The sequence below is a fragment of the Schistocerca gregaria genome, chromosome 8 (genome assembly GCF_023897955.1).
Source record: "Schistocerca gregaria isolate iqSchGreg1 chromosome 8, iqSchGreg1.2, whole genome shotgun sequence".
Classification (NCBI taxonomy): Eukaryota; Metazoa; Arthropoda; class Insecta; order Orthoptera; family Acrididae; genus Schistocerca; species Schistocerca gregaria.
In genome coordinates, this window is record NC_064927.1 from 254,897,904 (window position 1) to 254,925,288 (window position 27,385).

The window sequence follows — 27,385 nt, forward strand, 5'->3', positions numbered from 1 at the left end:
TTAAAAATCTGCCAGGAATGCTTGTATTAAATTAAATAGGTTTTTCAAATCCTTACTTCCAGTGTGTCTGAAAATAAAAGTTTGTAATTGTGTGTATTGCCAATGCAACTTGCAACAAGGAGACATGGACTTTTTGTCTGAAAACGATGCAACAGCTGAGGATACCTGTTGGAGCAGTTGGGAATTAGTGGAGGGACAGGAAAACTGAAGTGTGGATGTCTGTTGTCGCTGATTGTGGTCCTAGACATGCAGTGTATTGGCTTTCCTGCTGCACCCAGACACTATGTCCAAGGAGGAGGTCTTGGTGACAGGAATGTGATGAGATTGGTGAGAGTCGTTTTTTCAGTGACATACATTTATTTTGCCATACCTCGCTAGATGTTACAACAAACTTTTATCTTCAATATCTGTATTGAAGCACTGCACTGGTGGTACGACTCGATCACCGATCCTGGAGGGTACACACCTCAGTGATAAGCACACTGCGCAACCACAGGAACTGGGCGAAACAAAGGTCACATCTCTGGACAGTCAGTTTCCAGAATGACTCGCGGATTGTCACATATTTCCTGGCCAGATGTGTACATGTTTGTGGGGAGTCACATTAACTCAACCCACGTGGTCTATGGCGAGGAAGATCAGAGGTGTGTAGAGGTGTGTGTCACATTGTACTGTCCAGCTCACTCTGACTGCCTGCTTTGTCTCATGTGGCTGTTGTGCATTGCACCATTGGCAAAATTTGGTGTGATAGTACCTCTGCACATGCAGGCTGGTGAATGCTCGGCGCTGTTTACATTTTTTGACTGTGATTGAAGTTCTGCTGTTCACGATTTTCTGCAGTACGGCTGCCACACATATCCCCACATGGAGAGTGGAATTCCATAGCTGTGAGAAAGTGTAGCAGTCAATGTGTGTTGCATATGTGTTTAGAATTCACATGCTTTGTGGTGATATCAGTGAGGGTGCAATGGTGGTGCGACAGTCAATGGTGAAAGGACAGTGGCCCGTGACAATGGTGCCTGGGGCTGGTGAGTGTGCAGTGGGGTTGTCCTCACATAATCAGCTAGTGACAATAGCAGCAGCACCAAGTACTGGCCACAAACTATCCACAGCAACACCCAGTGTAGGAATGCAGCTGTGAGCCACTCGGAAAGATGTCTTGAAGGGTGATGCATGACAGCTTAATGACACAGAGCATTCACTAGTCCTACAGTTAATACAGTGCAATAGAATGAAGTTCACTATTTGAATTGTTGAGAATGACATTCAGAATGACAAATTCAAGATTTATAGCTTGTGCTGTTCCAGAAGTTCGCTGACAGACTCAATCAGAGAAACACGGCTTGGCACTCAATCCAGCCTCAATGCTTGAGTTAGTAGAGGTACAGAGATTGTACTCTAAGTATAAAATTGTGTGAATATTGTGTCACTGCAACTCATATGTGGCAGTAGAGATGCAACAGACAAGACCGGCTGCATGGTGGGCAATGTCCAGCACTCAACAGGAATGTGAGTACAAAAACTGGCTCAGACGCAGATCCCATCTCAATGCCTGATGGAGCAGAGGCACAGGGACTTGAATGCAAGTCCAGGAAGTATGATGGACAAGCAGCCATTGACATTGGAGGTGGTGTGTGGTGTCTGGAGCTTGACCAGAGACAATGGCTTCAGTTGTGGCTAGCTGGAGACAGGGTCTCTACAGCAGACAGTGCCTGGAGGAATGCCAGATTCTAACAACTGGAGCACTTGCTTGCTGCATTGGATGGCGTGGTGTTTTGATGATGAAGCATGGGCATTTGAAGTGACACAGTGGTTGGTGTAGATGATGTAATTCAGTGGCAGCTGTAAAGGAGGTGACCTATGCTCCTGTGGTGGCCATGATCCAGGCAGCAGTGCTGCCTGTCTGGATGAAATTGTGGATGCCACGTGTGGTGGCACAACGACAGCTGGCTGAAGCCATGTGTCACTGGCAGCTAAAGGAGTAGGCTCTGTTTGAACACTGTTGGAGGGAGTGTGGTTTGTTATGAGATCCTTCACCGAGTCAAAGAAGTGGGTGGCTGCTGGAGTGCGCAAGATGTATGCCAGCATTTCACTCAGTGTACAGCTTTTTTTTCTGCAGGCAATCATGCAGTGTGGTCCAAAGTAGGACAGCCAGAGAGGTGGCTGTACCACGTTAATACACAACATAAAATGCATGCAGTTCTGCAGGTTGCCATCTATGAATACTTTCCCAGTTCCATGCCATGTTGGTGTGTGTGCACGGATGTCCTGCTACATGGGGGCTGTGGCGTTGTGTGCATATGGTACTTACTCTAGAAAATCACTTGCAACTGCGAGGGGTTGTTTGTCAATAAGGTCTGCAGGTGACACATGAATCTCTTCCATTGGCATTACTCTCATATGCAGCAGCACCAGTGGGACTGCCTCCATCCACACAGTGTCATGGCACATGAGGATGGCATTCAGAGTTCTATACAGCTGTTCAACACTTGTTGGAGACTTGTGTTTCTTGGTAATTGAACAACACACACAGTCTGGCAATGAGCGCGAGCATCATGCAGGTGGTGGTGATGGTCTCAGTGGTGATGTCTGTGATGGGCATTGCCTGTGGCCAGTGAGTTAACCATTCCACCATTGTTAGTAGATACTCCTTGCCATGGGAGAGAGGGAGTGGACTGACGAGATTCACATGGACTTCAGCAAATTTGTGCATTGCATTGGGAAACCACCCACGGTTGTGTGGTGTGCCTCCCAACTTTGGCATGCTGGCATGTGGTTCAAGTGTGTACCAGTTCACGGTAATCATTCCAAAGCCTGGGATAGACAAAATGCACAGCCATGAGTGTTGCAGTGGTGTTGGTGATGGGGTATGGAAGTCCATGTACTTGGTCGAAGGCACTGTGCTAGAATTTCTCCAGAAGGAATGGTGGAACCTTTGTAGAACGGGGGCAGGCACTGGTTCCAGTTGCAGGCCCCTGGAGATGTCGTGACAGAAACTGTCCACTTCTTCATCTTTCTCATGTACTTGGGAGGTGTCCTCAAAGTCCACAGGGGGTGAGATAATGGCACACATGTCAAAGTTCACAGGAGGTGAGATAATGGCACACACTCAGGACAAACAATCAGCAAATGTATTGGCTGTCCTGGAAACATGCAGATGTCTGTCATAAATTGTGACACATATTATAATTGTTGGAGTTGGCACAGTGAACACTTGGAGTGATTATTTCAAAACACATACATTATTAGTTTAGGTTGGTGAATATGACAAATATCAGGTTTCTACCATTGGAACGAAGTATATCACCATCGCTCAGCAGCTGCTCTGCTGTCAGTGGAGTATCTTGATAAGGGCTGGAGCAGATTTCCATTCATGCACCAACCAATCGACCTGTGTGGTGAGAGCTGCCACCGGTGCAACCAAGTTGTGAACTACCTGGTGCAAATTCGCCTTCTTGGCTTAGAGTTAAGTTCTCATACAAGAGGAAAGCACACAATGGAAATAACATAATGCATGACAAAAAACACCATGGAAGGTTTGTGAGCAAAGTATACACACACACAAAAAAGGCAATAGTTTGTCTGTATGAAGCACTGTTCAGATGTGGGAGTGAAAGTGACAATTCACTTGTGGTTCTGTGTCACTCATACTCATGAATGTTTGTCACCATGTATTAGCCTTAGATCACATTGGGTACAACAGTGAAACATGGATGTGTTTTATCACCATTTACTATCCTTGACATGCAGTGTATCAGCTTTACTACTGCACCCATGCACTATATCCAACAAAGAGGCTTGGTGATAGCAGTGTGACGTGATTGATGAGAGTTGTTTTGTCAGTGACTAACATTTACTTTGCCATGCCTTGCTAGATGTTACAACAAATTCTTATCTTTTATATCCATACTGACACATTGCACTGGTGGTGTGGCTCTATTACTGTTCCTGAAGGGTGCACACTCCAGTGATAAGCACACTGTATGACCCTGTGAACCACATGGAATGGCCACGTCTCTGGATGGTCAGTTTCCAGCATGACTCACAGAGTGTCACATCTTCCCTGAGTGCATGAAAGACACTGCAAAACGAACAATTGAGCAAAACTCCATGTATGCATTCAACATCAACTTGACCCAAGTAGTCCATGGCACAAAATATTGTTGTGGTGCTCTGTCCAGGTTGCCTGCTCTGTCTCACGCAGACTGATGCATGTCAGATCATTGCCAAATTTGGTGTAATGGTAAATCAGCACGCGCAGGCCAGTGAATGACAGGCGCTGTTTGCTTGTGATGACTGTGACCGCAGTTCCACCATCACGTATTTCTTTGATGTGGCCACTACAAAACAAATAACTGAATTAAGGGAGAAATTAAAGTGGAAGATGTAATTACAACCATAATGAAAATGAAATGGATGTTAGCAGTTTTTGAAGTGAGACTAATGAATCATAGGTGGACCAATGCAGTTCTTCATTGAATTCCAAGAGATTAGACAAGAGTGAGACATGACCTAAAAGAAGGTGAATGGATGACATAAAACGTGCAGGAACAACTTGAACACTGTAAATGATAATGCATGGTAAAATTTAGGTGTGGCATTTATTCAGCTGTGCATGTCAAATGGTTGTTGTTGTTGTTGATGATGATGATGTGTGAAGATAATTTATGGAAAGACAAAAATTTACCAGTGAGAGCAATGGATAAATGTTTACCCAAAGCTGTGAATGTTTCAAGAGAGATGTGACTGAGACTAAGCTAATTGATAGATTACAAAATTAAATGATTTTCAAGTAGTAGATTTACTAGTAATACATATAGTAATTTCATTGTAATCTATGTGGCTTCCTGACTTTGTTCATAAGCTGTCAGTTACTATCTATAACTCCTGCATTTTGTTTCAGCCTGTGGTGGAGATTTGACATCTGAGTCTGGATCCTTTGCAACTCCTGGCTACCCTGGCAGTTACCCTCTAGATATAGAGTGTGTATGGTCTATCAGGACATCACCAGGTATGACTTTGGTGACATCAATGCCTGTGATGTGTTTCTGCTGTGTGTACATAGGGTAGCAGTAATGAACTGATATTACATTTGCATAAATTAGTATGAGTACCTCCCTGAATGTTACATCTGCTCTGGTGAATAATTAAGTTTATAGCTCAGTTAAAAATGTCAGTCTCCTTCATTTACTTGTCATAGAGATAAGTATTCAATATAAATTGGCTCTTGTTAAGACTGCCTGGCATATATACCAAACATAATATGAAGATAAACAACTGCTTACTGGCAGATGGTCGATGAGTCGCAATTACCTACCATCCTCACCACAACAACAACCATTGTGTTCTGTAAACCACGTAATGAAGGCGATCCTTCAGAGGCATGGAAAGATTCAACTTGCACAGAAGCTACATGTGCAGTCCACTTCTGTAAAATATGCTAAGAACAAATTTTGACTAATGCTAATCTAATCAAACTGATTATTTATTAGTATTGTATGCAGAGTACTTTATAGAAGGTAAGTTCAAAAAGTAACAGGAATTTTGTAATTTCATAAAACCAATTTATGCAGTCTTTTCATTACTATGTTCTAAACATATGTGAAAAGTATCTGTACAGTGGTAGCCATATCAGATGTTTAGTGTGTTGCCGACTGTAAAAAAAAGAAAGTGTTTATGTGTTTGGCAGTATCAGTGATTTTGTGTAAATAAGGTTTTGAGAATTTGAAATAAATGTTACTGTAAGAATGGAATTAGGTGCAGTAAAGTTATAGAAATGTTAGATATTGCTATTGATGAGTCTGCTATGGGTAAAACAAGCATTTACATGCAGTATAATTTTGAAGAAAACTGTGAAGACTGTGAAACTGATGAGTGTCCTGGACACACCAGCGTATCATAAACCAATGAAATCGTGGAAAAATTAAAGAAATGTTGCTGAATGGTCACCTGTGTGACAGCAAAATTATTTCCAAATGTGTGAAATTTTTTGACAAAATCAACAGTAACGCATGTGGCAAGATGAAGTTAACAAGGATGCAGAATTACTGAAACATGTCATAATAAGTGACGGAGCATGGTTTCAGGGGTATAACATTGAAACTGAGTCTCAGAATTCTCAGTTGATGCATTATGCATTGCCAGTACTGAAAAGCTTGAAAAGTGCAGTCAAATGTGAAGCTGCGTGAAGATTATGCTCACTGTATCCATCAATTTCAGTGGCTTAGTGCACCTTGAGCTCTCATCACAAGGTCAGATGGTCAGTAAGAAGTACCACTTTCAAGTTCAAGGATTTCAAGGAGCAGTATATCATCCTCCCCCCCCCCCCCCCCCTCCCCCTCAAAAAATGACTTTTGGAGCTTGGTATGCTCCTTTTCACATTTTTTTGCTTGTTCATGAATATTTGACCAAAAACAGGGTGCCCTATCCTCTATATTCTCCCCACATGGGGCCATATGACCTTTTTCTATCTTCAGAATTAAGAAAGAATGCATGAGATTAAAAACATAAAAAGCACTGGTATAAGTGTATAAGATCCTATGGGAATTTTTTTGAAGGAAATAACATCAATGTCGATGAGTAAATAAATTTCATTACAACAATAAAAATTACCACTTATTTTTCAAGACATATGTATGTTATAAGAAAAACAGCTTCCTTTAAAAAAGGCTCTGTTTCTCCTCCTGTACTGTTCTACATCTACATTTATACTCCGCAAGCCACCCAACGGTGTGTGGCGGAGGGCACTTTACGTGCCACTGTCATTACCTCCCTTTTCTGTTCCAGTCCCTTATGGTTCGTGGGAAGAACGACTGTCTGAAAACCTCCATGCACGCTCGAATTTCTCTAATTTTACATTCGTGATCTCCTTGGGAGGTACAAGTAGGGGGAAACAATATAATTGACACCTCTTCCAGAAGCTCACCCTCTCGAAACCTGCCAAGCAAGCTACACCATGATGCAGAGTGCCTCTCTTGCAGAGTCTGCCACTTGAGTTTGCTAAACATCTCTGTAATGCTATCACGGTTACTAATTAACCCTGTGACAAAACGCGCTGCTCTTCTTTGGATCTTCTCTATCTCCTCCATCAACCCAATCTGGTACGGATCCCACACTGATGAGCAATACTCAAGTATAGGTTGAACGAGTGCTTTGTAAGCCACCTCCTTTGTTGATGGACTACATTTTCTAGGGACTCTCCCAATGAATCTCAACCTGGTACCTGCCTTACCAACAATTAATTTTATATGATCATTCTACTTCAAATAGTTCTGCACGCATACTCCCAGATATTTTACAGAAGTAACTGCTACCAGTGTCTGTTCTACTATCATACAATCATACAATAAAGGATTCTTCTTTCTATGTATTCGCAATACAATACATTTGTCTATGTTAAGGGTCAGTTGCCAGTCCCTGCACTAAGTGCCTATCTGCTGCAGATCTTCCTGCATTTCGCTACAATTTTCTAATGCTGCAACTTCTCTGTATACTACAGCATCATCCGCGAAAAGCCGCATGGAACTTCCGACATTATCTACTAGGTCATTTATATATATTGTGAAAAGCAATGGTCCCGTAACACTTCCCTTTGGCACGCCAGAGGTTAGTTTAATGTATGTAGACATCTCTCCATTGATAACAACATGTTGTGTTCTGTTTGCTAAAAGCTCTTCAATCCAGCTACAGAGCTGGTCTGAAATTCCGTAGGCTCGTACTTTGTTTATCAGGCAACAGTGCGGAACTGTATTGAATGCCTTCCGGAAGTCAAGGAAAATAGCATCTACCTGGGAGCCTGTATCTAATATTTTCTGGGTCTTATGAACAAATAAAGCGAGTTGGGTGTCACACAATCACTGTTTCCAGAAACCATGTTGATTCCTACAGAGTGGATTCTGGGTTTCCAAAAATGACATGATACTCGAGCAAAAAACATGTTCTAAAATTCTACAACAGGTCGATGTCAGAGATATAGGTCTATAGTTTTGCGCATCTGCTCGACGACCCTTCCTGAAGACTGGGACTACCTGTGCTCTTTTCCAATCATTTGGATCCTTCCGTTCCTCTAGAGATTTGCGGTACACGGCTGTTAGAAGGGGGGGGGGGGGGGGGGGGGCAAATTCTTTTGCGTACTCTGTGTAGAATCGAATTGGTATCCCTTCAGGTCCAGTGAACTTTCCTCTGTTGAGTGATTCCAGTTGCTTTTCTATTCCTTGGACACTTATTTCGATGTCAGCCATTTTTTTGTTTGTTCGAGGATTTAGAGAAGGAACTGCAGTGCGGTCTTTCTCTGTGAAACAGCTCTGGAAAAAGGTGTTTAGTATTTTAGCTTTACGCGTATCATCCTCTGTTTCAATGCCATCATCATCCCGGAGTGCCTGGATATGCTGTTTCGAGCCACTTACTGGTTTATCGTAAGACCAGAACTTCCTAGGATTTTCTGTCAAGTCGGTACATAGAAATTTACTTTTGAATTCACTGAGCGCTTCACGCTTAGCCCTCCTTACGCTAACTTTGACATCATTTAGGTTTTGTTTGTCTGAGAGGTTTTGGCTTGCGTTTAAACTTGCAGTGAAGCTCTCTATGCTTTTGGAGTAGTTTCCTAACTTTGTTGTTGTACCACGGTGGGTTTTTCCCGTCCCTCACAGTTTTACTCAGCACATACCTGTCTAAAACGCATTTTATGATTGCCTTGAACTTTTTTCATAAACACTCAGCATTGTCAGTGCTGGAACAGAAATTTTCGTTTTGATCTGTTAGGTAGTCTGAAATCTGCCTTCTATTACTCTTGCTAAACAGATAAACCTTCCTCCCTTTTTTTATATTCCTATTAATTTCCATATTCAGGGATGCTGCAATGGCCTTATGATCACTGATTCCCTGTTCTGCACTTACAGAGTCAAGAAGTTCGGGTCTGTTTGTTATCAGTAGGTCCAAGATGTTATCTCCACGAGTCGGTTCTCTGTTTAATTGCTCGAAGTAATTTTCAGACAGTGCACTCAGTATAATATCACTCGATGCTCTATCCCTACCACCCCTCCTAAATGTCTGAGTTTCCCAGTTTATATCTGGTTATGTCTACTGTTCAGCTGCTGTTTATCTAATACTTCAAACACAGCATGTAAGTAACTTCACACAGGCCACTATCAACTTTATGTACTGGCAAAATTAGGATCTGTCTAATTCAAATATTTTAATTCTATGCTGTTTCCTGTGTTATGTCTACTGGTAGCCAGTTAAAGATGTTTGTACCTGTCTCACCATGATACGACTTTTGCTGTATAGACTCTTGGTGAGGCTGGCCTGTTAAAGTTCCTTTTAATTTCTAAATAGCTTCTCCCAGTTAAATTTCACACGGTCCTATTCCGATACACAGGCCACTTACCTTGCTGTTGATCTCATCCTCACTGAAAGCCTGTTGCACACTTCTGTCTGCATCAAACCAACTAACAAACAACAGTACTTTCATTTTGTGAGTTGCCATCCTTTTCCATGTCAAACGTTCCCTCCCATACAGCCTTGGCATTTGAGGAATACTTATTTGCTAGGATGCAGAGTCTTTATAGCAATGCACTACCACTCTCACTTCAGCCTTCACTATACATAATTATCCTAACAGCCTAGTTCAAAAGCAGATTTCCCAGGCCATCACATCCAATCCTGGTACTTCTGATACCTCCAAAAAACCACTTCAGAGCATGCCACTTGTCACACAGTTGAATCCTGGTCTTGAATGTATCAATCAGCTACTTCTACATTAACAAGACCATGACTTCCTAAAATCATGCTCTCACATGAGGTCCATTTGGTCTGAGATTTTGCCCACCACACCTAGAACAGCTTCTTGTTGTGCTCCCTATCTCCACAAAATCCTTGCCAGACCCTTTGCTCCTTCTACACCCATCTCCCCCCTATACGGCTCATACCTCTGTGACCATCCCTGCTGCAAAATTTGTCCTATGCACGCGCCTAACACCACCTGTTCCAGCCCTGTAATTGGCAAAACATATACTATCAAAGGATGAGCCACCTGTGAAATGACATGTCGTATACCAGCTGTTATGTAAACACTATTTTGCCCTTTACATCGGCATTCTATCAGCCAGGATGAATGGGCATAGATGAATGGTGTATATAGGCAACACACAACATCCTGTTGCAGAGCAGTACAGCATGAGAGTCATGATCTCAATGCATGTTTAACTGCACATCCCATCTGGACTCTTCCCCCAGACACCCATTTCTCAGAACTCTGCAGGTGGGAACAGCACTGTAACATGTCCTTGGTTCTTGCCACCCACTTGGCTTTAATTTACATTAATTCCTTCTGCATCAGCCTTCTCGGTAACCACTCCATTCTTCACTTAGTTTTAGTTATCTTTCATTTTCTTACTTGTCCATTTTTCACAGCCCCCATTCCACCTCCGTTACATACAATGCACTTAGCTTTTCACTCTTATTAACTGTTTTATAAGTAATCTCTGTCTTTCATATTGCCCTGTCTTCCACTTTTATGCTCTCAGGTTTTCAAATCTCATCTTGTGCAGTCCCCAACAATCAATCTTCCCTTCTCATCCAATCTGGTGAGTCTCCTCTCACCTGGGGTTCTGGGAGACTGTTATGAATTGTACTCCTTTCCCTAAACCTCTCCAGTCCGCTTCCTTCACCCTCTTCCTTCCCATTCAACTCTTCTTCTAAAAGAAGGACCCAGTGGCTCTGAAAGCTTGTAAAAGCTAAATCCTTTTGTGTGTGTATTCCCCTATTGCTGCTTGATGAGTAGTTTTTTTATCTATCAATTTATATTATTTTATAAATAATTGATCATTTTCATTGATATAAATATGTTAAGTGCATTACTAATAATTTTAAATATGAATGCATAGAAATTATTTTTACCCGTATACATACAAATTGAACCTGCCCAGTTCTATTCACAGGTCTGCTTTTGTTTGCATATATACTAATAAAAATACAATAAGTTAATCAGATAGATAAACAAAACATCTACTCACCAAGTGGTGTCAGAACACACACATAACATGAAAGTTTTCGGAGACAGTGGCTCCTTCTTCATGCAGAATGGTTGAAGGGGAACAAGGAGAGGTGAAGGAAGAGGACTGGAGAGGCCTAGGAAAAGTGTTAGATTTTGGGAAAGTCACACAGAACCACGCGTCAGGAGAGAATTACCACACAGGGTGAAAAGGAAAGACTGATTGTTGGGGACTGCATCAGATGAGATTTGAAAACCTAAGAGCTTAAAGATGGAAGGCAGGGCAATATGCAAGACAGAGATTACTGCTCAAACATTGTGCATGAGTTAATAAGGTAAGTGCATTGTATGTAACAGAGATGGGAGAAGGGCAGTGAAAAATAGATCGGTAAGACAATTAAAGATATAGAAAACTAAAATGGAGTATTTAAGGCCAGGTGGGTGGCAAAAACCAAGGACATATTGTAGCACTAGTTCCCATCTGTGGAGCTCGGAAAAACTGGTGTCTGGGGGAAGAATCCAGATGGCGCGTGTGGTGAAACAGGTACCGAGGTCACGACTGTCGTGTTTTAGAGCATGCTCTGTGCAGGATATTGTGTGTTGCCACTCTACTGCCTCTGCCTATTCCGATTGATCCTAATTGATAATTTGGGGGTAGTCATGCCAGTGTAGAAGGCCCAACAGTATTTACATAACAGCTGGTATATGACGTGTTGTTTCACAGGTGGTTCTCAAAAATGGTTCAAATGGCTCTGAGCACTATGGGACTCAACTGTTGTGGTCATTAGTCCCCTAGAACTTATAACTACTTAAACCTAACTAACCTAAGGACATCACACACATTCATGCTCGAGGCAGGATTCGAACCTGCGACGGTAGCAGTCGCACGGTTCCGGAATGCGCGCCTAGAACCGTGAGACCAATGCGGCCGGCAGGTGGTTCTCCCCTTGATAGTATACATTTTGCCAGTTACAGGGCTGGAATGGGTGGCAGTAGGAGGGTGCATTGTGCAAATCTTTCAGTGGGGCCAGTCATAGAGGTAGAAGCCAATTAATAAACTTATTTCACTAAAAATGTTGCAATTGTTGTTCTGGTAAAGATGAGTATGAATTTCCTGAAATTTTACTGTAATATCCTTCACACTACAAATCTATGTTCAACAATAATAAAGAATTATTAAAATGTATAGTCATGTAAAAACAAAAAAAAAAAGAAAAAAAAAATATCTTAGGTTATCTGTGACAAATAAGGGTACAGAGCAGACAGTTTAACAACAGAAACCTGAGTCCCAGTGAAATTCAAATTAAACAAATAAAAACACTCCACTTTCATTTATGATTAGGTATATTAATTATTAATTTTAAATAAAATCTTCTCTTTGGTGCTTGATTTAGCAAAATAAAGTTTCTTACTTATGTTGTTGGCATCCTTATAATGCATTTTCAGCTTACCACTTAAAAACAAATTTTTCATTCTATATTGCTTATATATTTTCACAGATTGCACCCTGATAGCTTCTGCCTAACTTTCCAGTCAATTATAGTTCAGAGTACCCTACCATGAATACATCATTAGACTCTAAAATTTGAAATTTGCAGCAGAGCTGCATAACTCATCGTCTTTCCATTCCTCTACTGCACTCTTCAGTAGGCATTCAGAATGTGAAAGCCAATGATAATTTTAAAAGCATTCCAGACACTTCCACAATCAGGACATTTTTTCATGGCATAACTCAAATTAATTATCCATGTGAATTATTATGAGTGGAGGTTACACTCAACAACCAAGCTAGGTTAATAATTGGCTCCTTTTACTGACCTCCCGACTCAGCAGCGTTAGTGGCAGAACAACTGAGAGAAAATTTGGAATACATTTCACATAAATTTTCTCAGCATGTTATAGTCTTAGGTGGAGATTTCAATTAACCAGATATAAACTGGGACACTCAGACGTTTAGGACGGGTGGTAGGAACAGAGCATCGAGTGACATTATACTGAGTGCACTATCCGAAAATTACCTCTAGCAATTAAACAGAGAACCAACTTGTGGAGATAACGTCTTGGACCTACTGATAACAAACAGACTCGAACTTTTCGACTCTGTATGTGCAGAAAAGGGAATCAGTGATCATAAGGCCGTTGCAGCATCCCTGAATATGGAAGTTAATAGGAATATAAAAAAAAGGGAGGAAGGTTTATCTGTTTAGCAAGAGTAATAGAAGGCAGATTCCAGACTACCTAACAGATCAAAATGAAAATTTCTGTTCCAACACTGACAATGTTGAGTGTTTATGGAAAAAGTTCAAGGCAATCATAAAATGCGTTTTAGACAGGTACGTGCTGAGTAAAACTGTGAGGGATGGGAAAAACCCACCGTGGTACAACAACAAAGTTAGGAAACTACTGCGAAAGCAAAGAGAGCTTCACTGCAAGTTTAAACACAGCCAAAACCTCTCAGACAAACAGAACCTAAACGATGTCAAAGTTAGCGTAACGAGGGCTAAGCGTGAAGTGCTCAGTGAATTCGAAAGTAAAATTCTATGTACCGACTTGACAGAAAATCCTAGGAAGTTCTGGTCTTACGTTAAATCAGTAAGTTGCTTGAAACAGCATATCCAGACACTCCAGGATGATGATGGCATTGAAACAGAGGATGACACATGTAAAGCTGAAATACTAAACACTTTTTTCCAAAGCTGTTTCACAGAGGAAGACCGCACTGCAGTTCCATCTCTAAATCCTCGCACGAACAAAAAAATGGCTGACATCGAAATAAGTGTCCAAGGAATAGAAAAGCAACTGGAATCACTCAACAGAGGAAAGTTCACTGGACCTGAAGGGATACCAATTCGATTCTACACAGAGTACGCAAAAGAACTTGCCCCCCCCTTCTAACAGCCGTGTACCGCAAATCTCTAGAGGAACGGAAGGATCCAAATGATTGGAAAAGAGCACAGGTAGTCCCAGTCTTCAGGAAGGGTCATCGAGCAGATGCGCAAAACTATAGACCTATATCTCTAACGTCGACCTGTTGTAGAATTTTAGAACATGTTTTTTGCTCAAGTGTCATGTCATTTTTGGAAACCCAGAACCTACTCTGTATGAATCAACATGGATTCAGGAAACAGCGATCATGTGAGACCCAACTTGCTTTATTTGTTCATGAGACCCAGAAAATATTAGATACAGGCTCCCAGGTAGATGCTATTTTCCTTGACTTCCGGAAGGCATTCGATACAGTTCCGCACTATCACCTGATAAACAAAGTAAGAGCCAACAAAGTATCAGACCAGCTCTGTAGCTGGATTGAAGAGTTTTTAGCAAACAGAACACAGCATGTTGTTATCAATGGAGAGATGTCTACATACATTAAAGTAACCTCTGGCATGCCAAAGGGAAGTGTTATGGGACCATTGCTTTTCACAATATATATAAATGACCTAGTAGATAATGTTGGAAGTTCCATGCGGCTTTTCGCGCATGATGCTGTAGTATACAGAGAAGTTGCAGCATTAGAAAATTGTAGCGAAATGCAGGAAGATCTGCAGCAGATAGGCACTTAGTGCAGGGACTGGCAACTGACCCTTAACGTAGACAAATGTATTGTATTGCGAATACATAGAAAGAAGAATCCTTTATTGTATGGTTATATGATAGTAGAACAGACATTGGTAGCAGTTACTTCTGTAAAATATCTGGGAGTATGCGTGCAGAACTATTTGAAGTGGAGTGATCATATAAAATTAATTGTTGGTAAGGCAGGTACCAGGTTGAGATTCATTGGGAGAGTCCTTAGAAAATGTAGTCCATCAACAAAGGAGGTGGCTTACAAAACACTCGTTCGACCTATACTTGAGAATTGCTCATCAGTGTGGGATCCGTACCAGATCGGGTTGACAGAGGAGATAGAGAAGATCCAAAGAAGAGCAACGCGTTTTGTCACAGCATTATTTGGTAACCATGATAGCGTTATGGAGATGTTTAGCAAACTCAAGTGCCAGACTTTGCAAGAGAGGTGGTCTGCATCGCGGTGTAGCTTGCTCGACAGGTTTCGAGAGGGTGCGTTTCTGGATGTGGTGTCAAATATATTGCTTCCCCCTACTTATACCTCCCAAGGAGATCACGAATGTAAAATCAGAGAGATTCGAGTGCGCATGGAGGTTTTCAGACAGTTGTTCTTCCCATGAACCATACACGACTGGAACAGAAAAGGGAGGTAATGACAGTGGCACGTAAAGTGCCCTCTGCCACACACTGTTGAGTGGTTTGCGGAATTTAAATGTAGATTACAATGAAACATAATTGAAAAGAGTTTCTGTGTGTAATTGTTCAGTTTATCATATTACAATTGCAGAATGTGGAAAAAAATATTCTATTACTTGAATAAGCAAATATTGGTATTATCTTTATACATTCATGGATCAAAAAGTTACTGGAAGTACTATCATGCAGCCAGTTGGCCATTCCAGCAACATTTTAAACATTTCAGGATTTTTTTTTACTTTATCTCCTATTCTTTGAAATGTATGTTAATGACAGACCTTCAGTCTCTAATTGAGAGTTTAAATTTACTACCACCATTGTCTCTAACAATATGTCGACCAGTGACAGCACTGACATGCTTTCAAAATTGCATACTAATTCATTCTTAATTCTCATCCAGTTTCAGCAAAATGAACTGTATTTGGTTCCCATAAAGACAGCTGACATATCTACAGGTTACAATAATTGACAGAGAAAGAGTGCATCCACTGTGAAGTTGTAAGGTCTTTATTTAGATTACAAACTTAAAATTTGTGTCCGCAAATACTCCAGACATGGAGATATTAAGTTCTACTACTGGTGTATACAGAATAATTTCTCTCATTAATCACCAGTCCATCACAATGCTAGCCCAGTTTTCCTCCGTTTGGTGACTGACAAATAGAATTTCTTTTAAAACTTCAAAGTAATTTTTTTACTGTAAAGGGAGAAAGAGCAAGATAAAATCAGAGAAAAATAAAGCATTGACTATAGTATTTCTTGTAGTATATTTTGCTTTTATGTATTAAATTAAATTGTTACTTATCATTGACCATGGACAGTAGTATCTGGCTTGAACATAAAGAATGTTTGTCCATTGTAGTACAGTGATTTCTGTGTATGTTTATAACCTTGCAAAAGAATTTTGTGGATTTTAGTGTAGAAAATAGTATAAAAATATGACGACACCTATTTTGTGGTATTTGTTAGTAATATATCTTTACATCAAGGACAGTATTATAAAAAATCATTATTAACTGTAAACAAGTTTTACTTTATCATGTATTAACAGTATACACCCCTTAACTAATTGCCACTGGCAAACAACTTTTCAGGAAATAGTGCTGTAATCACATTCTCTCAGTTCTCACTTGGTGGTAGTAACTGTGATGAAGACTACGTTGAAGTACGCCGAGAAAATGGTGGTGGTCCACTTATGGGCTTATATTGTAGTGACTCATCACTACCATCTAATCTGACAGCTGCACACAGCATCTGGGTGAAGTTCCGTAGTGGGATATCTGGACCATCAGGATCTGGCTTTGTGGCATCTTATCAACTGTGTATGTGCATTTTATATTACTTTGAATTCATGTGATGTTGCCATGCATTTCTGAGTATTACATTCAAATAACACTATTTAAATGTAACTTACATCTTGCACTGACTACATATTATAGCTAATGTGCTATATTTCTGTCAGTTTTAGCAACAGGGAAAGTGAGGGAGAACAGAAATATGCTAGAGTAATTGTGATCATATTAAAAAAACTTCTGAGTCTTAATGAGGAGTCCTGCAAAGTATCTTTTTGAAATGATTTGAGTAATGGCAGATGCCAAGCTGAGCAGGCACACCAGCTGTGCAAGCAGCAGCAACAGTTGTCTGGTACACAGTAATTTACTTTAATTTCTGATTTCATATGCTTCTGCAAGGAAGTGAACTATACCTGTGTGTTTTACTGTGTAGATAAGTGGTTAGCAAATCACTCTAAGTTTTTATTTTTGTGTAAATCTTGGTATGTGTCGTTGTGTAAAGCAGCTTCCTAGTATAAATTACCAGCAGCTAGCAACTCCACATCATGTCACTAAATCTCATGCTAGTAAATAGTATATAGTTTAGAACAGAGCATTCTAGTTTGCATACTTATCTCATGCAGTAACTTTTGGGCAAGCAGAGTTTCTAGTAACAGGTAACTGTAGATTCATTCACTTCAATAGAGAAATTTATTTCTGTTTAAGATCTTGACATCTCAGGATATATTGAAAAGTATGCAGATCAGGTTTTAGTGTTTCTTTATTCTCCTTGTTATATTTTATATACATTCCAAACTCAGTAGCACCGTTTGAGATCTTATATCTAATTTTTACACACTATGATCTGGCTAGGGACTCGTTGTTGTGAGTGGACACAAAGAGAATTTGCTGCTGTCCATAAACAGCTGGAAGCTGTGTTGGGTATTGTCGACATGCCTCTTGCTAGTGCTCAAATTTGTGGCAACATCGGGACACTGATGACGAGACCTGCAACACTGCTGGTGCCATTAGAATACCCTGGTCACCTGGTTGTTGCTGCATCTTCTGATACACAACATCTGACTGGTCTGCCCCTATTTGAGAGGGGCTGGCAGTCAGTGGTGGGTTCACATGTCACTGGGTGGAAGGTAAAAGAAGGAACAGGTCGCATGGCTGGCTCCCGACACCTTAGCAACAGGTACTTAGCAACTGCTACCAAGTTCTGATGGTAGTTCTGAGCCAGCACAGGATGTGTCTCCTACTGGGACCAGCAGCTGATTTTCCTGCCCAGTCCAGACAAGTGTGGAGAGTGGGAGTGCTTTGCATTGGGAGCTCCAACGTTAGGTGGGTGGGTGATGGAGCCCCTCAGTAAAATAGCAGGCAAGCCAGGAAAGACTGCCCATGTGCACTCGATACATTTGTCAGGGGGGTCTCATCCATGATGTGGAGGAAACCCTGCCGGCAGCCGTTAAGTGCACTGGATGCAACTGGCAGCATATAATACCACATATCAGCATGATTGACATACACTGCAAGGATTCTGAAGGACATCCTCAACTCCTTTTGGCAGATAGATGATTTGGTTGGTGGGTAGCTGATTTGGTGAAGGCAACTACACTATGTGATCAAAAGTACCTGTACACCCCCATAAACATACGTTTTTCATATTAGGTGCATTGTGCTGCCACCTACTGCCAGGTACTCTATATCACTGACCTCAGTAGTCATTTGGGACACTCCGCAGAACTCATGGACTTTGAATGTGGTCAGGTGATCGGGTGTTACTTATGTCATGCATCTGTATGTGAGATTTCCACGCAGCTAAACATCCCTAGGACCACTGTTTCCTATGTGATAGTGAATTGGAAGTGTGAAGGGACACGTACAGTAGAAAAACGTACAGGCTGACCTCATCTGTTGACTGACAGAGACTTCCGACAGTTGAAGAGGGTCGTAATGTGTAACAGGCAGACGTCTATCCAGACCATAACACAAGAATTCCAAACTGAATTCAGAGAGTTAAGACTTTTGAGATAATCCTGTGCAGCTTCTAGAGGAGTACGAATGGTGGATCTGAGAAAATATCGTTATTACTTGGTTCACAATTGCAAAAATGCAGAATGTTCTGTTGGATCTGAAAAGATATACTTGCAGTTTCTTTGGAGCACTAGTAGAAGGTTACATAGGGCAGGCTCCACCCATCACACAGACTACTACGGAGAAAGGAAAGATGTGGAAGAAGAAGAGCCCACCTGCATCATACAGCGGAGCTACTGTACTTGTACATTGTTCTCTGTAATATGCATGTACATTGAGTGATGATAGTGAGCTTTATTTCATGACAAGGAGTCATAAGTGATACTTTTAGCAGACCAGAAACAAATCTACAACACATTTTATTACAAATATCTAACACAGTATAGTTAAATGAAATATGGCATTCAATAATTGCTAATACAGAGCTGTTGTACATATCAATGAAGAAGTCTTGTCAGGTTAACAGCCAAGTCAAGGCTTCATTTTGCGGCAACGTTCCAGCAAGTTTCCTATTTGTTATCTTCAGGCGACTTCAGCTGAAAGTGACAAGTAGGAGTCGTTGAAATATTGCCACAAACTGATGCCTTGACTCGGCTGATAACCCAAGAAGACTACCCCATCGAGATTCACAGAAAAAGTCTAAATTTGTATGTTGTACACATCATTGCTTGATTGCCAAAGTTGGCAGTAGCTGGATACAAAATACTACTAGCCCAAAGTCTTCCATATTTTGACAACTCAGAACTAAGAAATCAGTCACTGACAGTTCTCTGATAAGAAAGACTTCTGTGAAATCTTTAATGACTTCTTCATAACAAAGATCATATTGAGCATTATAGAATTTAACATATTACACATTGTTGTTGTGTACATTTTACTCTTTTAAAATAAACATTGCTAATAATTTCACCCAGTTATTCTTACTATAACTACAACTTCACAGTGTCACACTTACATTTACTTATACCATGCTTCAGCATGCCGTCTAAATTGCTTTGTGAAAGAGCATGAAAAATACTTTTTTAATTTTTGGACCTAATATAAAGATATTTGTCTGACATTTTAATATTGGGTGGTCTGTGGAAGATCAAGGGGTGTAATGTGTACCACATATCTGTTAAGTGTAGTAATTAATGTAAGTTCTGCACTGTCTTACTGCTCATAAGTCATTTACTGAGATGGTAATATACAGTGTTAGTGAATGTTGTGTTCAATATGTGCTAGTGACAGCTTAATTAAAGTGGAAATTTATTTCAGTCTTCAGTATTCAGTTTATTCTCCATTGACCACTTATAGCAAAATAGGTCTGAACATTAAATATACGATTAACAATAACTTTACAGTAAAGTTTTTACAATTTAATTCCACGTCTTTTAGGAATATTCTCATATACTAATGTCAATGATTGTTTCAAAATATTCTGTTATCTTATAAAATTGATGTTTGAGTAACCAGTCATAAATCTTACATTTGAAAATATTAATTGTCAGTGACCGAACAGATGCTGGAAGTTTCTTGAAGAGTTTTAAACTCATTATTTTGTGTGAGGTTGCAGTCTTTGTGAGTCTGTGTCTTGATATGTCGAAATCCAGTTTGCCTCTGGTGTTATGGGCGTGCATGATCGATCTGGTCTCAAACTCATTTAAGTTGCTTTTGACATAAAGCAGTACTGTGTAGATGTATAGATTCACAACAGTTAATATCACAGGCAGTGTTCCTTAGGCTTAACATTGCTCATTATTCTGATTACATTTTTTTTTCACAATTTCACTGACAAACCAAGAATGTCCCCATAACAATATGCCATAGGGAATGTGTGACTGAAACAGGCCAAAATATACCACCTTTAGATATTCAGCAGTGACTACATCAGTCAGTTGCCAGATGAAATAACACAGTCTTGCTATTCTCTTGCAGATATGGCTAATATGTTCCTCCCAGTTTAATTTTGAGTCAATGTGGAATCCTAACAATTTTACTAATTTGCTTTCAACAGCTGTAGTTAAAGCCAGAATTAGTTCTTTTGTTTTATTAGGATTAAATAGAAGTTCATTAGAAGAAAACCAATTCATTACTATTTCTAGTTTTTCCCATGTTACCTGATGCAATTCTGTTGTGTCATAGTGTACATTGAGCAGTGTTGTGTCATCTGCATAACACGCAATTGAATTTGCTCCTACATGGTAAGGTAAGTTATTAATTGAAATGATGAACAGAAAAGGACCTAGGACCAAGCCCTGAGGCACTCCAGTCTGAACTTCTTCAGCGAGGAGCATCTAATTTTAGTTGATACAAACTGTCTCCTGTTACTTAAGTATGATTTGATTACATCTAAAGATGGTTTGCGTATGCCATAAAATTCCAGATTTGAAAGCAGGGTGTTAAATGTTATGCAGTCGAATGCTTTTCTAAGATCACAATGTACAACTGATAATAGATCCTTATGTTTGAATGCAGTTAACACCTGGTTAACAACTTCAGTGACAGCAGTAGTGGTATTTTTACTATGTTGATATGCAAATAGTTATTTAGTTGGATGTACATTAGATATTCAAAAACTTTAGAAAAAACTGGCCAATAGAAACTGGTCAATAGCTTTTGGGAAGATGCTTATCTCCCTTTTTAAAGACTGGTATCACTTTAGCAGTTTTGAGTGAATCTGGAAAAACTCCAGATCCTAAATGCAAAGTTTCAAGTCTAGTGCAATGCAAGAAACTCGCAGCGAAAAATCATCCAGATCAAACTGCAAGTGTGTAACATGTGGAGTCCATCCTGACTAAGCAAAACTAGTTGAAACTATTAATTTGTTGCAAGAAATTGTGCGCAGATCCTTGTCAGAAAACAAAGTGTTAGCTGATAGACTCAAATGTCTTGAAAATGATCGTAGAAAACTAAAAACCGCCGAGCAGGGCGTAAGTGAATTCGACAGAAATAAAGTGTATACAGTGACCGAAGAATCAGTCGGCATTTCAAGTTTTCCAACACATTCTGGGTGTACTGGTAACGCTAACCACAGCACAATAATTTCGTCATCTTTAGTAATAAATTCTCCTGCCATGCTCCAAAAAACGGCAGGCCTACCTAGAAAAGATCAAATTGTGCACCATCTGAAAGAAAAAGCCTGTTATTAAGCAAAATGTGGAACCTCGCCAGCCAAAACCGTCACTCGTAAACAGAAGCAAGGTAAATTCAACATTCAAGACGACAGTTAATTTAACTAACACCACAAATGCAGCAAGAAGAATAAACATATGTTTAACGGGTAATAATCATCTTAGAGGCCTTGCACGGGAAATAAAAAGTGTAAACATTGAAGTAAATGCTTCAGGTTTTATTAAACCTGGTGCTCGTCTTGACCAAGTGCTTTCAACTGTAAACAATATCTCTCAAAAGACAATGGAGGAAGACTTCATTGTAATATGCGGTGGTGCAAATGACGTCGCACACAACGATAGTTTTTATGCTGTTAATGCCCTAAAATCTGGTCTAAACCATCTAAATGACTCAAACGTCATTGTTCTCAATATTCCACACAGGTATGACTTGCCTCAATTCTTGTGTGTAAAGAGGGCAGTAGCATATACGAACAGTCAATATGCAGAAATTTGCAACTGTTATGCAAATATACAAATGGTTTACATGCAACATTTTAGTAGAGATCTTTACACCACTCACGGCCTTCACCTCAATCGGCATGGAAAAGTCACTTAGCATCCATTATTTGTGAAATTGCTGTAAATGCTAGGAACAACGTATACTCAAAACACACACATTCAAAGAATGAGTGCTCCACAACACAAGAAGACTGGAGGAATGGGTATAGACAGACGACATTGGACAAATGGCTGCTGAAAACATGAGGTAAAGCTGATTCTTCCCAGGCTCCCAGTACATGGAAACAGACCAACTTGAATCAATGGATAGTGAAAAATACCAAACCAACTCTGTCAACTGATATTTCTTTTTTCGGCTTAAATGTATAAGTGGCTCTGGTAGGGTGACACGTCCATCAAGCATTCAACAATCCACACTCACTTTCAAATTAATTCAGCAGAACTTTCAAAGTCTTGGCAATAAGCACAACGAGTTGGATACCATTGCAGCAATTGATAACGCTGATGTTTTAGTTGTAAGTGAACACTGGTACACAGATAAGCTAATTAGTGTATGTAAGCCACTTTCCATGATCTTTTGCTCTGCCTTCAGTAGAAAAGAGAAACATGGTGGTGGGGTAGCTATCTTTGCAGCCAGTGGTAGTAATTATAGTGTAATAGATGTAAGTGCTTTCAGCATTGAGGGTGTAATAGAAGTAGCAGCAATTAATTATAAGTGGGGGAAAGAGAACTTAATTATTATAGGCCTATACAGACCTCCATCTGGTAACATAGATAGTTTCTTTGATGTTCTCAATGAGCTGCTTGTTGACATTGACAGTAAACACTGCAATAAAAATGGCTGGGTTAACATAATACTAACTGGAGATATAAACATTGTCTTGCTGTCCATTGACTCTGTATCTACAACACTAATGCTAATACTACCTTCCGAACTGACTATGCGAATGTTGACGAGATGTGGCTCAAACTCAAAGATATAGTAGCAACAGCAATTGAGAGATTCATACCTCATAAATTGGTAAGAGATGGAACGGATCCCCCGTGGTACACAAAAAAGGTCCGAACGCTGTTGCAGAGGCAAGGGAAAAAGCATGCGAAGTTCAGAAGAACGCAAAATCCCGAAGATAGGCTAAAATTTACAGACGTGCGAAATTTGGCACGTACTTCGATGTGAGATGCCTTTAATAGGTTCCACAACGAAACATTGTCTCGAAATTTGGTAGAAAATCTGAAGAAATTCTGGTTGTATGTAAATTACACAAGCAGCAAGACGCAGTCAATACCTTCGCTGCGCAGTGCCGATGGTACTGTTACCGACGACTGTGCCGCTAAAGTGGAGTTACTGAACGCAGTTTTCCGAAATTCCTTCACCAGGGAAGACAAATGGAATATTCCAGAATTTGAAACACGAACATCTGCTAGCATGAGTTTCTTAGAAGTAGATACCTTAGGGGTTGCGAAGCAACTCAAATCGCTTGATACGGGCAAGTCTTCAGGTCCAGATTGTATACCGATTAGGTTCCTTTCAGATTACGCTGATATTATAGCTCCCTACTTAGCACTCATATACAACCACTCGCTCACCGATAGATCTTTACCTACAGATTGGAAAATTGCGCAGATCGCACCAGTGTTCAAGATGGGTAGTAGGAGTAATCCATTTAACTACAGACCTATATCATTGACACGTAATCAGCAAGGCTTCAGAAAACATCGCTCTTGTGCAACGCAGCTACCTCTTTATTCGCACGAAGTAATGGCCGCTATCGACAGGGGATCTCAAGTTGACTCTGTATTTCTAGATTTCCGGAAAGCTTTTGACACCGTTCCTCACAAGTGACTTCTAATCAAGCTGCGGGCCTATGGGGTATCGTCTCAGTTGTGCGACTGGATTCGTGATTTCCTGTCAGGAAGATCGCAGTTCGTAGTAATAGACGGCAAATCGAGTAAAACTGAAGTGATATCATGTGTTCCCCAGGGAAGCGTCCTGGGACCTCTGCTGTTCCTGATCTATATAAATGACCTGGGTGACAATCTGAGCAGTTCTCTTAGATTGTTCGCAGATGATGCTGTAATTTACCGTCTAGTAAGGTCATCCGAAGACCAGTGTCAGTTGCAAAGCGATTTAGAAAAGATTGCTGTATGGTGTGTCAGGTGGCAGTTGACACTAAATAACGAAAAGTGTGAGATGCTCCACAAGAGTTCCAAAAGAAATCCTTTGGAATTTGAATACTTGATAAATAGTACAATTCTCAAGGCTGTCAATTCAACTAAGTACCTGGGTGTTAAAATTACGAACAACTTCAGTTGGAAGGACCACATAGATAATATTGTCGGGAAGGCGAGCCAAAGGTTGAGTTTCATTAACAGGACACTTAGAAGATGCAACAAGTCCATTAAAGAGACAGCTTACACTACACTCGTTCGTCCTCTGTTAGAATATTACTGCGCGGTGTGGGATCCTTACCAGGTGGGATTGACGGAGGACATTGAAAGGGTGCAAAAAAGGGCAGCTCGTTTTGTATTATCACGTTATAGGCGAGAGAGTGTGGCAGATATGATACACGAGTTGGGATGGAAGTCATTACAGAAAAGACGTTTTTCGTCGCGGCGAGACCTTCTTACGAAATTTCAGTCGCCAACTTTCTCTTCCGAATGCGAAAATATTTTGTTGAGCCCAACCTACATAGGTAGGAATGATCATCAAAATAAAATAAGAGAAATCAGAGCTCGAACAGAAAGGTTTAGGTGTTCGTTTTTCCCGCTCGCTGTTCGGGAGTGGAATAGTAGAGAGATAGTATGATTGTGGTTCGATGAACCCTCTGCCAAGCACTTAAATGTGGATTGCAGAGTAGTCATGTAGATGTAGATGTAGCTCAATTTAACTTAGAATTTCTGATAAACAAGCCCACTAGAGAGGTCAATAGTGTAAAATCATGCATTGTCAACATTATAACTAACATGTCCCACTTTACATGCAGTGCATCAGTTCTGAAGATTGCTATTTCTGACCACCACGCGCAGTACAGGTATTGATAGAAGCTGAAAATCTTCATGTCAATAGAAAAAAGAAACAATATGTGACAAAAAGAATGACCAATGATGACAATATTAAAGATTTCAACAGTTTGCTAAAAATCCTACAATGGGGTGAAAAAAAACATTACTTTCAGTGAGTTTTCATCAGATTTTTATTATTGCTTCAATGTCTCATGCCCAGAAATGACCTTTAGAGTAAATAACTGCAAAAAGATTTAAAAAAATAACTGGATAAATCATGAAGTAAAAACAGCAAGAGAGAAACTTAGACTTTTCCAATATGCAATGATAAATAATAACAATAATAATAGACTAAAGGTAGAATTTAAGAACTATCAGGATTACTATAAAGATCTTCTGCTAGAAACTAAAAGTAAGTATGTAGCCACAATGTTAAGAAACTCTACTAACACTGGTGTAACTGTTTGGAAAATAATAAATAGCTTTAGGGATTGTAAGGACAGATCAACAAGTGATTTTACTATAAATCATAAAGGGCATATCATGAAATGTCAATGTCAGATTGCAAATGTTTTTAATGAGTACTTTTCTTCTGTTGGAAAATCTGTCAATGACCATTTTAAGAATCTTCAGCATAGATATAGGGGCATTCCAATCAAACCAACATTATACTTGGCCCCAACCAATAACAAGGAAGTCAAAAACATAGTAATGTCATTAAGAAATACAAAATCAGCATGCTACGATGGATTGTTTAGCAGTACAGTGAAAAGATGCATAGACAACATATCTGATGCCATGGCCACAGCAGTAAATGATGTAATTGCATCAGGTTGTTTCCCAGATAGTATAAAGACAGCACAAGTAACCCCGATTCACAAGAAATGTGATAAATCCTGCATTTTTGAAGATAGTTGAGAAAGTTATTTATACTATACTAATGACATTCCTGAGTCAACACAAATTAATATTTGAAAATCAGAATGGCTTGATGAAAAACAACTCAACATCAGTAGCAGCAGCACAATTGATAGACAAAATAATAATGGCCATAGAGAACACGGAGTATGTAAATGGAGTGTTCCTTGATCTAGAAAAAGCTTTTGATTGTGTCAACATCACCATATTACTTGACAAGCTGTGGAACCTGGGTATCAGAGGAACTGGCTATGAGCTAATAAAATCGTATATGAGCAATAGAAAAAAATTTGTCTTGCTTAAAACAAACAGTGGGTCTTACAAATCTAAAATTACTGATACCAGATATGGAGTGCCTCAAGGTTCTGTCTTGGGACCCCTTCTTTTCTTGATTTATGTTAATGATATACAGTATTGTTCTCCTAACTGTACAAAAATATTGTATGCAGATGACACATCAGTAATGTGTAAACACAAAGACTATGAGAGTCTGGAGGTACAGTGTAACTAATGAAATAGTCAAGTATTTTAATAAAAGCCATCTAAATGTAAGTGCTTCAAAGACTGCAATGATGGAATTTAACACAAGGAAACAAATAGAATTTGACATGAAATTATCCATAGGAAATGACATTGTAAAAAAGGAAAAATGTACAAAGTTCTTGGGAATTACAATCCAGGACAGCCTCAAATGGGACATGCATATTGATTCCCTAGCATGTAAGCTGTCGAAGAATGTGTTTGCTATAAATATGATTAGCAAATATTGTAAGGACATGTGTGTACTAAAAACTGTTTATCATGACCTATTCTCATCAAACTTAAACTATGCTGTAGAAATACGGGGTGCAACAATTCAAGCCAACCTAAGTACATTATTAATACTACAGAAAAAAGTTATCAGAATTATTTGTGGTGCCAAACCTCGAGAATCATGTCAGAATCTGTTCACAAAATTAGGTGTCCTTACCATTATAGGTGTATACATATTGAAAGTTATATTGCTTGTGAAAACAATAAATCCAAATTTCAACTGTGACCTGCACCAGTATGATACAAGGCAAAAGTTCAGATACCATGTAAATAGCCACAGAACAGCTTCATATGAAAAAAATGCACTGCATGCTGGGCTGAAGCTAGCCAATGCCCTACCAAACAGTCTCACAACCCTTCCTACTAACAAATTAAAAGATCAGCTAAAAAGAATTCTAATTGAAAACCCTTTTTTTCCCTAGACGAGTATTATATCTGTATGAAAAGTGCTTCATAAGTATGTCAACCTCATAGTT

The 27,385-nt window shown here is 39.8% G+C and overlaps 1 protein-coding gene across 1 annotated transcript in view; it reads left to right on the forward strand.

Annotated features, from left to right (window-relative positions):
* LOC126285431 (cubilin-like) overlaps nt 1-27,385 on the forward strand; it is a 1,398,426-nt gene that overhangs the window by 812,350 nt on the left and 558,691 nt on the right. The window contains exons 36-37 of the mRNA XM_049984811.1: nt 4,904-5,011; nt 16,348-16,575. Of these exons, the coding sequence (XP_049840768.1) occupies nt 4,904-5,011; nt 16,348-16,575 (336 nt within the window). The remainder of the gene's footprint in view (nt 1-4,903; nt 5,012-16,347; nt 16,576-27,385) is intronic.